Below are 16291 nucleotides of genomic sequence, written 5' to 3'. Positions count from 1 at the left end.
TTAAGCAGTAAATCGATATGTGTTCCCCAGGAAATTTTGCTCCACTGATGACGCAATGCTCTATGAACTCTATGAACTACAGGAACTCCTCACATAAGACACTTTTAATGCTCGAATGGCTTTGGGAGCTTGACAGCACCTTTGTGATCCACAGAAGAGAAGATGTGGAACGGCATGAATGATGATGACAGAGTTTTGTTTAATGGATGACCTGCTCCTTAAATCAATTTGCCCACAAAATCAATACAAAAAATCTCATTTGACCTCCAGAGTTTGCTCAAGCCTCGGACCGAGATCTAAAATTAGTTTCTAACGCTGGGGTGAAAATAACCTCTCCTTACAAAATGATATTTCATTACACAAATAACAAACTGTTCACACAGTCCATAGCAGTTAGGCATTCCTGCTGTATATAATGCAGACTATCGACTGTCACAGTTAATAAACTGTAACAGATATAAGCAAAGGTTTTTTAGCAGGCAGTGGGACCTGGACGTACATCACTTTTTCAACAATCTAAAAAAAGCAAGAGTGAGTCACTTCAGTATTTCCACAGTTACATCATTAATTCAGTCCCCCTGGTAAACAGTGACAAATTGGCTTCAACATACACACTTGGCGTGGGTCTGAAATAATGGTGCTGGGAGTAACAAACAGAGCAGCTCCACTTCATAGTCGCACAAAGGTGAGCATTGTTTCTTCATTAGCAGCCAACCTTTCAACTAAAATTTCAGGATTTATGTAAATCTGCCCTGCCGCCACATGATTATGCATATTTTGGGATTCGCCGAGCCTTCTCTGCAAATAAGCCGAAGAGATAATTCAATAGTGAAACCCCATCTGCTCCACGAGCACTCTTTATTTCAATGTATGTGTCAGCCATTTAAATGACATGCAAAATGCATACACAGGCTAATGAGTAGAGGTTATCGAAGACATGCGGACAAATCGTCATACGTCACTGCAAAATGAACTTTTCAACTGTTTAACTGGCCCCTTCAAATCTTGTTGCTCCCAGAGCCTGGACGTTTAAATAATTCACATCCTGACAAATAATTGATACCCATGATCTTTCAATACAGAGAAATTCATCAGGCGCAGCCATTAGGCAATGGGGAAAAGGAGAAATTAAAATATGTGGAAAAAAAACAAGGAAAGAAAAATGCTCCTGAAGAATCTTAGGGAATACACACATCAATCAAGTCTGCCCAGCGGGCACACAATTGTTTGTTTGCTTCGGAGGAAGTTACAACTGGGTCTGTGTATTATAATATAGAGGTAACATCCTTAATATGCTACGTGTAAATAGTGACACACAAGGAAAAAACAGCAGTCCTGGCCTCCATTCAAAAACATAGCAAAATTTAACCCAAAGCAAAATATGTGGGTGATTCTAACGAAACCATTGAAACAGCACGGCACTAATGATTTTAACTTTAAAATGTGTAATATAGTAACATTAAAAAGCATCAGAATTAACACAATACTGTGTTCTACCTTGCACAATGTGTGATTTCAACATAAGAATTTATAATTGTAAATTTTATCTCATTTTCTGCTGAAATTCTCATTACCGCAATGTGCCCGGCTGTGTTTGAACATGCGTTATGTTGTAATTTAATCAAATTAACACATAAATATTAAGAAAAAAAAAATAAATGGATGTTTTGCTAGACTACTTTAGATGACAGAAAAAAATATTTACTGAATATTCATGTATAATAACAATGAAGAAAAATTAGGAAAATGATGTGTCCATGCCTGATGTTCTCATCCTCCGCAACACTTTTTGAGAACAGTTTAAGCACACATACAGAATTTTAATAAAGTTTGATTTTGAGTGACCAAGCACATGGACCAGTTACTTCAAGATGGCTACCAGGTAAGATCATTTTTTTACAGTTAATTTGAAATATTGTCTTGTCAGAATGCTTACACGACATTTTGATTATCATTACCGCAACAGATGCTTATTAAATGTTAATTTAATTAATAGAAGCATAATACTTGATTTTAAATGCATGTGCAGAATCTCCAAATTATGTTCTTTCAGGTTTGTCATGTCATTCTGAAAATATGTCAGTGTTGATGTTTTCTGACTGTTGCGGTAATGAGATTTTTTAGGACTGATGATGTTACAAAAAGTTTTAAATGATAAGTAAAAGTTTTTAAATTAATGTTCCCATTTACTCCAGACTTTGTTTTTCAATGTCTGGTGGGGAAAAAAGTAAATTTAAGCAATTTTTAAATTTTCATGCTTGACATGTTTAAAACCAAGTTTTCGTGAGAATCACCCATACATCTGCTAGTTGACATAAATATTTACTATTGTTTCAGGAAATGTGCTACTGGGGGGTAAATCGTGTTAAAACTTTACCTTTGTAGCTGTAGTTTCCCCAACACTATTCGAAGTAAAAACATATTTTACAATTTTTACAGATATAAAGAATAATTCCTCGAGACTCCCTGAAGCAGATATCCCAACCCGTCTTCTAATCTTCAACCCATAACCATATCCATCATTCCAATGATTGTTTGAGGGAGCACTTGTCACTCTCAGTTAAACCTAACACGTCAACCTCAACTTTAGACCTCAGTGTAATCTCCTGACAGTGACTATTTGACACTGCATGTTTCGATTGCGCCTCGCCTTGTTTCCTGTTAGGTGAGTGCACAATTGAATCAGACAAGGCAGCTATGGGCATCGCCTTGAGTTTCTTTGAGATGAAACAAACCATGCTGTAATTGACTACGGAGACAACGTCCATTTTTTAAAAATAAAGCTGGCTGGTCTTTACGGAGTCAAAACGTGTACCGACCCCCCTCCCCTTCGGTGTTTTAATGCGGCCCAACACATTACTCGCGCACATAAAACCCATGGCACGACCGCGCAAACACATTACCTTTAAAAGGACATCCACGTAGACGTTGTGCTGTGACATTATCTCTTTAATGTCCCATTTTACTCCCACCATCAGTAAAAGCATCTGTTCGTAATCTATGGCTTTGGCTGCCACCATCCAGTAAATGGGCTTGCGGAGTTCACTGGCGGTAGATACAGTCTGTAGAGGAAAGAGAGCAGGTCAAATTAAAGAGTATGTGGCTGATAATAATGAGATTAGAAGCATCGCAAAGCTTCATTTCACATTGATTTTAATCTTTGAGATGACCTCACAAAGATATCAAGGTTAAATGAATGTTCTTTACATTATATGAGATGATATTTTTGTAGAAACATTAAATCACCAAAAATTATTTTAACTGGGTTATCAGAGGCAGAGTCATGTATTTCCTTGGAGAAACAATTGTTAGTTATTACAGTTAGCGCTGTGCCGATACCACTTTTCATGTCTGATACCGCAACCTTGTGTATCTGTCTATACCGATCACGATCCAATACCTCTCTATCGCCCATTTAATCAATAAAGCTGCAAATAACACATTTGTTAGCCATAAAAATGTGTAAATGTGTGAAGTAAACCATAACTTAAGTGTGATAAACATAAAAAAGTACCTCCGGACAGGTCTCATCTATTGCTTATGCTTAGCTACAGTTTCTACTGGCCGCGCTTTCCAGCATGTTGCTCAGTAAAGGCCAGGGTATACCTTTTTTCCTCGTCCGCGTCTGGCTTGCGCGCGAGCGTCCACGCAGCTTTCCAAGTATACTCCCCGCGGCTACACGCGGATGGCCGCATTCGACACTATACGCAAAATATAAATGATTTCTTATTCAAATTATTACTCTACCAGGCCGTCAGTGCAGCACTGATTTGCCGACATTTACAGTACATGAAAACATTAGGATAGGTGAAGAAAAGTAACCGATCCATCATTGCAAACACAGTTTAGAACAAACAACAAGACAACAAAGAATAGGAATCAAACATTACTTTCTATTCTTGAAAGAAGTTAAAATTAAATAAGAAAAACAATAGTGTGTGTGCAAATGCTGTTTATTTCCTTTGTATAATTGTTTGTAGTGGAGTGTCCTGTCCCGAAAGTATACTAGGGACGTCCGCGTATGCGCGCCATCCGCATGAAGTCATTTTCGTCATCAGGAGGGTCCGCGGCCGGCCGCGCGGACCGTCTGCGTGCAGCCCAAAATTTGAAACCGCGCGGATAGTGCGCGTACAGTCCGCGTACGACAGCGCATGCGCGTGAAAATATTTAGACAGGACACTCCACTATAAACAATTATACAAAGGATTTGCGCACACACTATCGTTTTTCTTCTTTAACTTTTACTTCTTCCAAAAACAGAAAGCTGTGGAGCATGTTTGTTTGATTCCTGTTCTTTGTTGTCTTGTTGTTTGTTCTAAACTGTGTTTGCAATAGTGGATCAGTTACTTTTCTTCACCTATACTAATGTTTTAATGTACTGTAAATGTCGCCAAATCAGTGCTGCCCTGACAGCTTGTTAGACTAATAATTTGAATAAGAAATTATTTGTATTGCGTATAGTGTCGAACGCGGCCATCCGCGTGTAGCCGCGGGGACTATACTCGGAAAGCTGCGCGGACGCGTGCGCGCGCGAGCCGGACGCGGAAAAAAGTATACCCGGACCTTAAATATTTTCACACGCATGCGCTGTTGTACGAGGACGGTCCGCGCGGCCGACCACGGACCCTCCTGATGACGAAAATGACGCCATGCGGACGGCGCGCATACGCGGACGTCCCTAGTATACTTTCGGCTTAAGTCGCATTTACATCAAGTTGCCATGACAGTTGAGGTCCGTGTTGGTATCGGATCGGATTGTACTCCCCAACTTCTACAATATTCGTTTCTGCCATTTTCGCCAATATCGGATTAATATACATAATATCGGATCGGACCACCCCTAATTAGACTTTAACAAAATATGCCTTGCAGAAGTATACAGACCATTTTCTAATTCAATGATATTATAGCTTTCAGCATTTAAGCTTTAAATAATTAGCTTAAGAGTTAATTATTTTGATTACTGTATGAAATAGTCAGTAAAAAACAACAAACAGGGACATATTTGACTTATTATCTTACTGTGAATCATCAACTAAGGCCTATTTTTAATAAAACTGCACTGTTATTTAATCAGGGTTTTATTTAATATATTTAATACATGCATTAAAAAAAGTTTAATGTTTTCAATTATACAACATTACAGCTTTTAACTTAATTTATTAAATTACGTATGCTGTTTTTACCTCTATAATAATTTTTTTTGATGTTCGAAAACAATGAAATTAAGAAATAACCTTAAAGACTTAAAGACTTGTATTTGGCTTTTAGGTATAGATTTGTATTTGTGACCCAGGACCACAAAACTAGTCTCAAGGGTATATTTGACAAAATAGAGATTTATACATCATCTGAAAGCTGAATAAATAAGCTTTCCGTTGATTTATGTATGGTTGTTAGGATAGGACAACATTTGGCCGAGATACAACTAATTAAAAATCTGGAATCTCAGGTTTCCAAAAATTGAAAAATTAAGAAAATAAAGTCCTTAGCAACAAATATTACTAATGATAAATACATTTTTGATATATTTACGGTAGGAAATGTACAAATTAGCTTCCTAATGGTTTTTGGTATAAAAAAAATCTATCCACACTATTCCTGATGTAAATGCGGGCGATACCATCTTTGAGCTCAGATGAATAAAATTTCCGGTGAGCGACTACAGCTAATGGTAGTCCTATGGCGAGGGATACGAGTCTGACATTTTTACTGGCATTTTAATGCTTATTATGAAATCCAGGAAGACAGGCATAACTTGTGCAGTAAGGGGTTGCCATAATAGATTATACAAACGCAGTAAATCTCTACAAAACAGTTGTTTTAACTATAATACACGCACAAGAACTGAATGTGACGCACGTGCATCTATCATCCACACATCCATCCAGTAAAACCTTTCATAGAAACTGACAGTGAACAATAAATACAATAATTATTCAAAAGCAACATATTATGCTGATAAAAATATGCTGATTTATTTATTCTGCTACTATATATTATTACAAAAATTAGATAAACTGCTTATTAGTTAATGTGGTTGAAAAGCAACACTATGTAGTTTTTTACCTTTACATAATTTTATGTTTATTATGGTTTGTTTAAATAACTTACATTGTGTTAAATGAGAAGCATAAGTTACTGCTGCTGTCAGATCGCGTGAAGCTTGATGTGTCGCCATAAAAACTCAAACAAGTCGATTAAAAATTGCCGTTTACAAAACCTCACACCAGAGGGACAGTTGTGACATTTTAAACCATCACCTGAAAAGGTTAAAAACAAGAAGTCTCTGTATATTCTATGTATTAAACACTCGACTGACTGTCCCACTGTAGAGATAGTGGTATGTCTCTGTGCTTTTATATTTGCGCACTGAAGACCCGTCACCCTCGAGGAGGAACAACATGAAACGATTGAATATATCTTCATATGATGTATCAGGACACTTCTTAATTTCATCCTCACACTGGCTCAAACATGAAATTATGACTGTAATCATCATGGAAAACACCGGTTCCGGTTCAGTGACAGTACGCACTGGAAGTCGCACCCATAATTCGCGCAAAGCGTCATGGGCCGTAGGAATAGTGTGGATAATTTTGATCCATACAATGTATTGTTGGCTATTGCTACAAATATACCCGTGCTACTTATAACTGGTTTTGTGGTCCAGGGTCACATTTAAGAATTAAAATGAAAAGGTCAATCATATCAGGAGCTCTGGTACAGGCCTGTATCAAAGGGTGGCATAAAAGCCATTTTTCAGAAAGGAAGTAATACAGCAGGACTGAAATAGAGTCAAGAATTGAAGTGATATAGTTTAAGTGATATTTGTGGCCACCACATCTATCTACTATATAGTGAAGAAAGCATCATGCTGCGAGGTTGCTTTTATCAGCAGGAACTGGGCATCTTGTTAAAATATGAAAATATATGACAAAACACAAGCAAATAGTGTACTAGGACTGTTTCAATTGTTTTGAAGGTCAACATACTATATCAAAGTAAACTATGTCAGCTTTTACACTGTAATGTCATTAATTTTCACCCTATCTACAGTAATCTAGTTGAAGTCCGTCATCAGGTTTTTTTATATCATAAAACCCATCAAATCAACTGAACAGGGTGATTTTCAATGATATAAGAGAAGAGATTTGAAAGACAACACTGGGAACCTGCAGCAGTCAAGTGGGGAATTGAAATTGCTCTTATAGTGGGAGACGGAAAAGGTCAAATCCATAAATAGTCGGATGAAACTGACCTGTGAGTAGAACTGCTGGAGGAAGGGCTTCTTGGCTGAAGGCATCATGGTGTCGAGGTGGGGCTGAAGGAGCTCAAACTGCTCCGCTAGAAAAACTCTGCAGGAGGAAAACGAACCAAATTATATAGGTTTCAAGTAAGGGATCCCTCCACTTCTTCAATCTTTCTGTATTAGGAACTTGTCTCTTCATATGAAGAGCTCAGATGCAAAAGTGTCTGACATGTTTTCTTGGAAATTAGCATTTTTTTAATGGACAAAGGGGAGTTGAATGGCCTGATTAAGTGGATTCGAAACAAAAGTAGTTGATGAACATATAATATGTGCAGAGAGCATTCGCTTAATATAATTATCTCAGGTGGCGTTTAGTGGCTTCTGCATCTGTGCTCCTTATATGGTTTTCCACTTAAAGACACTAGATGATAAGGACTATATTTCATACCGGTTATTGTTATCTTGTATAGCAGTGGTCTCCAACATGGTGCCCGGGCACCAGGTTGCCTGCACAGAGTCTGTGAGGTGCCCACCAAAAATATTTTTTATTACATATTTTTTTATATTAGCTTGGCTTCTTTTATGTATGTTAAAATTTTAAACAATCATAAAACATATCAACAAGTAAAATAAAATAAAATTAACAAGTAAATCAAAAACTTTTTGAGTAGACTATATCAAAAAGTAGCCCTCCAGATTGTTTTATCCATTGTGGTAGCACTTATTCCAAAAAAGGATCGAGACCCCTCTTGTAGTACTGGTATAGCACAAAACACTGCTATATGACATTGCAATTATTATGAATTAGAACATAAATATAGAGTACAACTTCACCTTGCCTTTATTCATTACATACTATGTTGTTGAATTGTTTTTTTCCACATACGATTGCACAATTTGGTTACAGCCACACTGGAAAAAAATGACTTTCTTACTTAGTATTTTTGTCTTGTTTAAGTAAAAATATCTAAAACTTTTAAATCAAGATGTATTTTCTTGATGAGCAAAATGACATAGGAAAATAAGTCTAAAATTTAAGTGAATTTGTGCTTAAAACAAGCAAAACATCTGCCAATGGAATAAGAAAAATTTTCTTGAATTAAGTGTTTATGAAAAAGTAAACTTAACAGTTAACTTAAGTAAACTCAATAATTTTTCTCTTATTCCATTGGCAGATTTTTTTGCTCGTTTAAAGAACTTTTTTACTTACAAATATTTTTTGTCTAAAAACTAGACATATTTTTCATTTTGCTCATCAAGAAAATACATCTTAGTGTAAGATTTTTTTTTATATTTTTACTGAAAACAAGACAAAAACACTAAGAAAGTTTTTCAAGAAAAAAAATTCTTAGTATTTTAGACTTGTATTTAGTAAAAATATCAAAAAATACTTAAATTAAGATGCTTTTTCTTGATGAACAAAACAACCCAAGAAAAGAGGTCTAGTTTTTGGACCAAAAATAGCAAATTTAAGTGATTTTGTGCATAAAACAAGCAAAAAAATCTGCCAATGGGGCAAGCCATTTTTTCTTGAATTTTTCTTGAATAAAGTGTTTAAGAAAAATTTTCAAGATTTTTGATTACCCCATTGGCAGACTTCCTTGCTGGCCCTATGCACAAAAACACCTTAATTTGATATTTTTGGTCTAAAAACCAGACTCATTTTCTTGTGTCGTTTTGCTCATCAAGAGAAAGCATCTTAATTTAAGATTTTTTTTATTTTTTATTGAAAACAAGACAAAAATACTTTTTGAAAACATTTTTTTGCAGTGTAATCTTCACTTGCATACTTTGGACACACACCTTACATACAAATGCAAATACATTCATGCCCAAATTCCCCAATGAGTATCTGCACTTTAATGTACTTACTGTACGTATATACACAACACTATATTTGTTACTGTATAAAGTGCACATGACAAATAAACTATAGAAACGTGTCTGTTTTCAGATAATTTCTCAAAATTAGCTTTAGGTTTCTATTTTAAGAGCTAATAATAGGATAGAAAATTACCATAATCGAGCTTAATTTAAACAGCCAAATTAATTTTTGCTCTGCCGTTTTGCCTTACACAGCATACCACTTAAAAAGCAAGATGATGCATTGTTACTGAAGAAGAAAATGAATGCTAATAGAGTGGCTTAATAGTCATAAAATTCTGATTATAGCAAATTAACTGCAACCATTACACGAGTCAAAAAAACTGCCTGCTTAGAAGGAAAAATGAACATTTTAAACTGACTGAATCAGTAATTACACATCACTGATTCTCACTGCTGCCAATGGCCGTGCACAACTGGGACCTTCAAAAAGAATCAGTGCCCACCCACCACCGGCACCTGCTGATTTATGACTAATAACTGCCCACATAGAGCGATAAGCATTCATTGTGGAATATGGGATGAATATTTGCATATAACTTCTAATATATTTCTAGAAATCAGTGCGAGCTACAGTATACATTGGAGCAAACACTAGAGCAGCACTTATACGGTGGTTACTGTTGGATGCTAAATGATTGATATTCAAATGCTTGGGTTGTGTAATAACATACAGTATGCTGCCAGCCAATATTAAAAATAAAATATAAGTTGGAATAAGAAAAAGACGTTTGTTTGCTCTTCGGAGATATGGAGGAGAAAGAAAGAAAATGAATAATAATATGTTTATGCATGTATAAATATAGCACTCTCAGCTATACGTGGCTCTCTGCTTCAACTCTGTGGCCTTCATTGATTATTCCATTAGGAAGTAAAGGGGAAAGGAGCAAATAAGAGGATGTATAGACTTTAACCTTCTCAGAAAACAAACAGCAGTTTTCAGTGCACTGCAATCTGAACATGTACATGCTGCACAAGGAAGGGTTGGCCAAGACCCTTCACCTCCGGGACGCTTTCGTTTTGTGCAAAGAAGGATCTGTTCTTTGCAGAGAGGAGCCTTCTCTTAACGTTGCTGATCCGTTCTAATCCTCTGCAAACTTTTCGACTTCCAGCGCAGCGCTTGGCGGTAACCGAACGCCATCTGGCAGCGGCGTAACCGCGTCCAAGGCGACTATGGGGAGGATCAAACCCGCAGCTCATGTAGTCTGTCTGAATTTGGGAGGGAGTACTCCCTGTTGTTCAGAAAAAGCTTAACGTCTTGCTGAACAAGTAGTCGGATAGAAAAAAGGTCAGTAATGGAGAAACTGGAACGCGTCTTTAAAGCTCAACGTCTCATTGGGATTATTGTGAAAAATCAGGTAGCTCCCATCAGTCCCTGCGGCCTCGCATCACTTAATGAAATGAACTCCCAGGCTGTCGCTGAAGCAGACTCGGTCCGCCTCTGTTGACTCATCGGGAGGAAAGCAAGGCTTAATGGGGTTCGCTGATTAGATAACAGCCACGCTGATAATATGACTGATTGGTTCAGACAGGCTCGGGTGAAACGTGATGGTGGGGTTAGGAACTCATCACCTAGCAACAGTATGCCCGAGCACAAGGCACATCTCATAAAAGTCAACCAGCTCTTTAATGTAAATGCATTCATTTGCAAGAGTCAGTTCGCTTCTGCTACAGAGACCGCTGGATATAGGATATGGATGCCATCTGGCTGATTTCTTTTTTTAATGCATTATGCATTAGTTCTTGAAACGTTGACATTTCTAGATGACACTAGTTAAAGGTACAGTTGACAATACTGGATTTCTTCTTGTTTCAAACCTCCATGGGGGTCGTTTTCAGAAAGCCTAAAGAATATGGTGGCCTGCTACTTAAAGTTGCAGAGCTTCATGTGATTATTTTGATGTTTATAAGTTGAATTAACTATTTACGCACTTTTTTGTGTGTTTTTGTGCGCTTGACAAGTGTGGAGATATGGAAACAGACAATGGAAATGTTTCATTTGGTTTCTACAGATAAATTAACACACATGTTTGGAATGACAGTTCATATTTATTTTTAGATGAACTTTATCCTCAGCTAAGGTAATTTAAAGCAAAACTAGTGATTCGGTGGCGACGACTCTCTCTGCCAACCCATAGAGCGATTCACTAGCAGTAAGGACCACAAGCTGACTGAGATGAGGGCTGGGGACCTTCTCCTTTCTTTCCTCAGGAGTTGCATGAGAACCGGCACTTTCTCCTCCAGTCTCCTACATAGAAAACAGATAGATATTTACAGTAGTTCCTTCCTTAATGTCTGTAAGTGTGAAAGTTAATAAACAATTATAACATACAGTAGGGGTGCTTGGGGCACAAAGTAACGCAGGGTTAGTTATAACACGGACTGTTTACATTGTTGCACAAGGTTGAGCGATTTGTATTTCCGGTATTTTTTCACGCTGCAAAAAGACAATCTCACGCAAATTATTGGAAATGTATAATGTTTTTCCAGAGAGTTATTGATGAACGAGTGTTTTGGTGTCATGTCAGTAAATTTTTCACCATATGTTTTTTTTCGGTTTCTAAGTTGGGTGTGTAAGATACCAAATCCAATGCTATGTCATATTAATCAGTGTCTTGTTGACTAAAACATAGCATCGTTTTGGAATGTCTGCAGCTCTTAACAACTTTTTTGGTGGGCTTGAAAATATTTTGACCCAGCGGGGATAATTGTAACGCTACATTTACGCTAACTTTAGCGTAATTCTTGCCGTTGTTTTAAATAGGCTACACACGAATGATTGCTGGGTGCCAACAAAATAAATGTGCCTGTCTTTTCAAAAATCGTGTGTCAAATTTATTTTTGTTCATATCTTTAATATTGATTGAATAAGGTCACGTCAAAGATTAAAATCATAATGAAATGAATGGCTAAAATCAGACTTTGATGCTCATTATCTCATTTTGGTTTGATTTCTGAAACTGTAGTATGGTTATTACAGACTGGGTCACATATAAAAAAAAAATTTATATTGTCATAATTGTGCTGCATTTTCTCACATATTTAGACATTTGTATCCATTTATAATTAAACTATGGTTAGAAAATGGCTGGATGAATGAATACAGTGTGGATGTCTATTATAGTCAGATATATAAACAATATCCACTTCAAGTATATAGACAAAATAGTATTGAAATTTGCCTGCCAACTTAGTTTTTAGCAAGTGTTACAACTAACCCCCTGCCTGTTACAATTAACCCCACCTATGGGGTAAGTTGTAACGTTTGCATTTCTGTCACGTTTGGTGTAATTGTCCAAGAATGGTAAGTACTAGAAACAAACTTCAAATGTTCATTTGTAGCAGAGATGTGTGTGTTGCTTGTGTAAAAATATAATTCATCAAACTCAAATATTTTTTTAATGATTGAGCCAAAACCAAAAAAGCATTAGGTTGTGCCCCGCTCTCCCCTACAGTAGGGTCTGTAAAATGAATGAACTTTTAAACGATAACATTTTGGATTATATTTATCTTTTTAACATATATCATATTTGTTTATAACACTAATACACAAATCTGTGACAGAGACCACATCTTTTGCACAACAGGTAGGAAATCTAGGATCAGAAAAGGTCCAATCAGAAACATTCCCATTGTGGAATAACATAAATGTGTGATATCCATGCCATCTTAAGTGCTTCTAGTCATTAAAAGCAAAAGGGTAACACATCAAATACAAATAAATTAAGTAATTAAGTCTTGCATTAGGAAAAAATGCACAATAAAAGCATTTCACTAGTTCTTCTGGACCCCTGTATTTCACATCCCACAAAAACATCTTAAATGTGTGTCGCATTTTGAAACAACCAGATGATATTTGTGGTAAAAAATATCACGTTTTAAATGTTGGTTGCAAACATTGCAAACAAAATTTCTGAAGCTAAGAAGATAAATACTCAAATAACACCATTATGTTGAAGCAAAAATGCATGAACAGGCTGTGCTTTTTATCAGCACATGTTAAGTATCATGTATCATGTATCATGTTTTGATCTTTCATCATTAACATTCAAAGCATTGTTCTTCACACAATATCCTTGCACAAACCCATGTTCTCACTATTCTAAATGAATTTTGAATAACATACGTGTAGACAACTCCCAGTAGAATAAAAACGTGTAATTCGTTCACAATGCATTGTTTAACGTTAATGGATTCATGTCAGTGTGAAAACAATAAGATGCAGGTTACAATGGTACTCAGTCCATAACAGTAGCAGTTTATTAAGTGCAGAGAACATTTTCTTACGCAACATTTCTGCTGGATTCACAACCGGTGCAAACACACACACACACACACACACACACACACACACACACAAAATGTTTTCACCCTCATTGTAATGCTGATGAATTCAGTGCATGCCCAAAGTTAGTAATTAATATAATTCGGGCATAAACCATCTCCATGTTCTTTATGGCCATTCATCCTTCTTTGCAAAAATGTTCTTATCCTTATGAAACACAGGTTCATGTACAAATATGGTGGATAATGACCCATTGTTCTTGCATGATTTTATGCATGAAACTGTCTAGGTGCATAGTTATTGACAGTCTTATTGTTTTCACACATGCATACACAATCTGACCTACTTGTTTAGTAGGCTACCACTATTTTAGGCATTGCAAGATCATTACACACTTTTCAGTTCAATGTGCTGAAACATTGGGAAGAAAAAGTTGTATACATTTATTTATAGTACTGACTGAAAAAGTGCCAAGAAGTGATAGGTACATTTTTTTAGGCTGACCTCATAGGTCGTTTGTGCAAGCACCTTATTATGACGTAAAGTGACATATTAAGAGGTTAGTGTCCTCTAGCAGCAGTAGCTTATACAACCTGCTGTTACGTTTTAAGGTTTTTGCCTTATACTTCAGATTAGACACATTTAATTGTATGAATTTGTAAATGTGGAAACATTTATATTTTAAAGATATTTTGGAGCATCTAACCCCACCCCTCATACTAAACCCAACCACTTCTTAACCATATAAAACACAACATGCAAGTAAAAGGTATTTATTGCATAAAACAGTATAAAAGTATTACAAACCATTCGCGTTGCAAACCTTGCAAACTGAAGCTATACAATTACTTTATATGAAGAACTTTGTGATCAAAACACACAGTCAGATCTCATTCAAACATAAACCAGCATGACATAGTCGGTCACAAGAGCCAATAGAGATTCACATTCTTAGCTAACGTAATGCTGCAATCGGTCACACGAGAGCCAATGCCTTTTCACAATCATAGATGACGTATCATCGCTTTTTCTGGCGGCAGATTTTGAATCAGTGTACACCGGATCTAATATTTACAGGGAATTGTCATCACTTTTGCATCTTTTATTCAAATAAATCGATCGCTTGACCTCGGTACACTTGGAAAATTTTAAGTACATTTTTAAAAAGTTGTGCTTGTTTTGTATGCTGTGTTTATATCATATAATAAATAAATGGGTACGTTATTTGCCCTAAATACCTGAATAGTGTAATGTGTAATAAAATACATTTAATTAGGGATTAAATAATCATCTCATCGCAATTGTTTGACATCATCGCAATGATTTCAAATCACCGCAATGATTGCACAACTCTCTAAAAAACAGAAGGGGGAGCTGTAGCACCTGTATAAAAGAGACGGTTTTAGATGGCGTTCCTTAACTGACAGTGCAATGCGATACATTGCAAAACCATTCAATACAGTGGAAAAAAAGCATTTAAAAAATGCTGCGAAACTTTGATAAGCAGCATAAACTATTATCATTAAATAATTACTTTTAAATATGTGTTATGTGTGTTAATATTCACTGCTAGGTTTCATTTAAATAATTACAACAATGTATGAAAATTATTTCATGAACAAAAAATGTATGAAAATTACATGTCAAAGCAATACAATAGTCAATTAATCGTCATAACCGGCAAAGCTCAAAAACAGGCAATTAATTGTCATAATCGTCACAATTTATTAGGCAATTAACTGTCAGCCAAATTTCCTAATCGCGACAGCCCTACAATCCTGGTGGTTTAAATTGAAAATCTTAACCCAGTACATGTCATCATAGCAAAATTATACGCTAAAATATATTTTTATACCCTAATATATTATGTTTCACCTGCTGCCGATAGAGGCGCTAATTTAGTAAATGCATCTATTGGCCATATTTGGTGAAATAGACAAACGACCAAAGCAATCGTATGGGTTGGAGAATAGGTTGAAATGTTTTGTTACTACAACCCTTTATTGAAGAATAATAGTGTATAAATGTATTAAAAGCATGGGGAAAAGGCAAAGGAGCACCATATTCATTCAGAAAGTCGCTACCACAATGAGTGTCACTTTGTTTTAGTCTAAATATGAATGATGTGGTGAGATGTTACAGTATAAAGAGATGTGCATTCAGGTCACTTCTTGCAATGTCCAAAGTCACCGTTTAGGAACCGCAAAGGAGTATTGATTTTTTGTTCAGTTTAATATGCTCAGAATTATGTGGGCACCACACTGAAAGGATGAATGTCATGAGGTCAGAACAAATGTTCCCAAGCATATTCATGTTGAAGGATTTAAGACGAATCTTTCATCTGACGGCTCTATAAAAAGAGATAATGTCTGCTGTAGTGATCAGTCTGTCCATGAAATGACCTTTACAGGACCATGTTTGATAAAATGTGAAATGAAAGCTAAATACAATTCATAAACTTCAAGTTCATGTCTCACGATTGTTTCTTTATGTAACTGGCATTACTTAACAAATACTTTTAAATGTCAAAGTGAACATTTCTTCAAGACCATCTGAAACAAATTAAAACTACTCTTATATTTGTTTGAACGTGGACATAAAAGAACAAGCAGTATCAAAAACATTCAGATAATCCTTTATTATAAAAACAAAACACGAAAACCTCCAAGGTGAAAATGTTTTATAGGCACTACACACCTTTAAACAGACACCTTTATATCCACCGTTCAGACTCAGCCAGCAGCCCAAATTAATCTAAAAGCAGACAATTGTGAGCTTGACAAATGTAAACCTCTGATGTAAAACTCTGAGACAAATAGACAAAAAAACTTATAGACAAATCACACCTTTATTTTACTTCCCTGCGGGTA

The 16291-nt window shown here is 36.1% G+C and overlaps 1 protein-coding gene across 2 annotated transcripts in view; it reads right to left on the bottom strand.

Moving 5' to 3' along the window:
- Positions 1 to 16291, bottom strand: part of vps50 (VPS50 EARP/GARPII complex subunit) — a 162791-nt gene that overhangs the window by 18000 nt on the left and 128500 nt on the right. For both annotated transcript variants that reach the window (XM_073858278.1, XM_073858279.1), the window contains 3 exons: positions 11236 to 11384; positions 7262 to 7358; positions 2904 to 3062 (listed from right to left, as the gene is read on the bottom strand). In XM_073858278.1, the coding sequence (XP_073714379.1) occupies positions 2904 to 3062; positions 7262 to 7358; positions 11236 to 11384 (405 nt within the window). The remainder of the gene's footprint in view (positions 1 to 2903; positions 3063 to 7261; positions 7359 to 11235; positions 11385 to 16291) is intronic.

The sequence above is a fragment of the Misgurnus anguillicaudatus genome, chromosome 20, assembly GCF_027580225.2.
Source record: "Misgurnus anguillicaudatus chromosome 20, ASM2758022v2, whole genome shotgun sequence".
In the NCBI taxonomy this organism is placed as follows: domain Eukaryota; kingdom Metazoa; phylum Chordata; class Actinopteri; order Cypriniformes; family Cobitidae; genus Misgurnus; species Misgurnus anguillicaudatus.
This window is presented reverse-complemented; position numbering and strand designations above follow the sequence as displayed.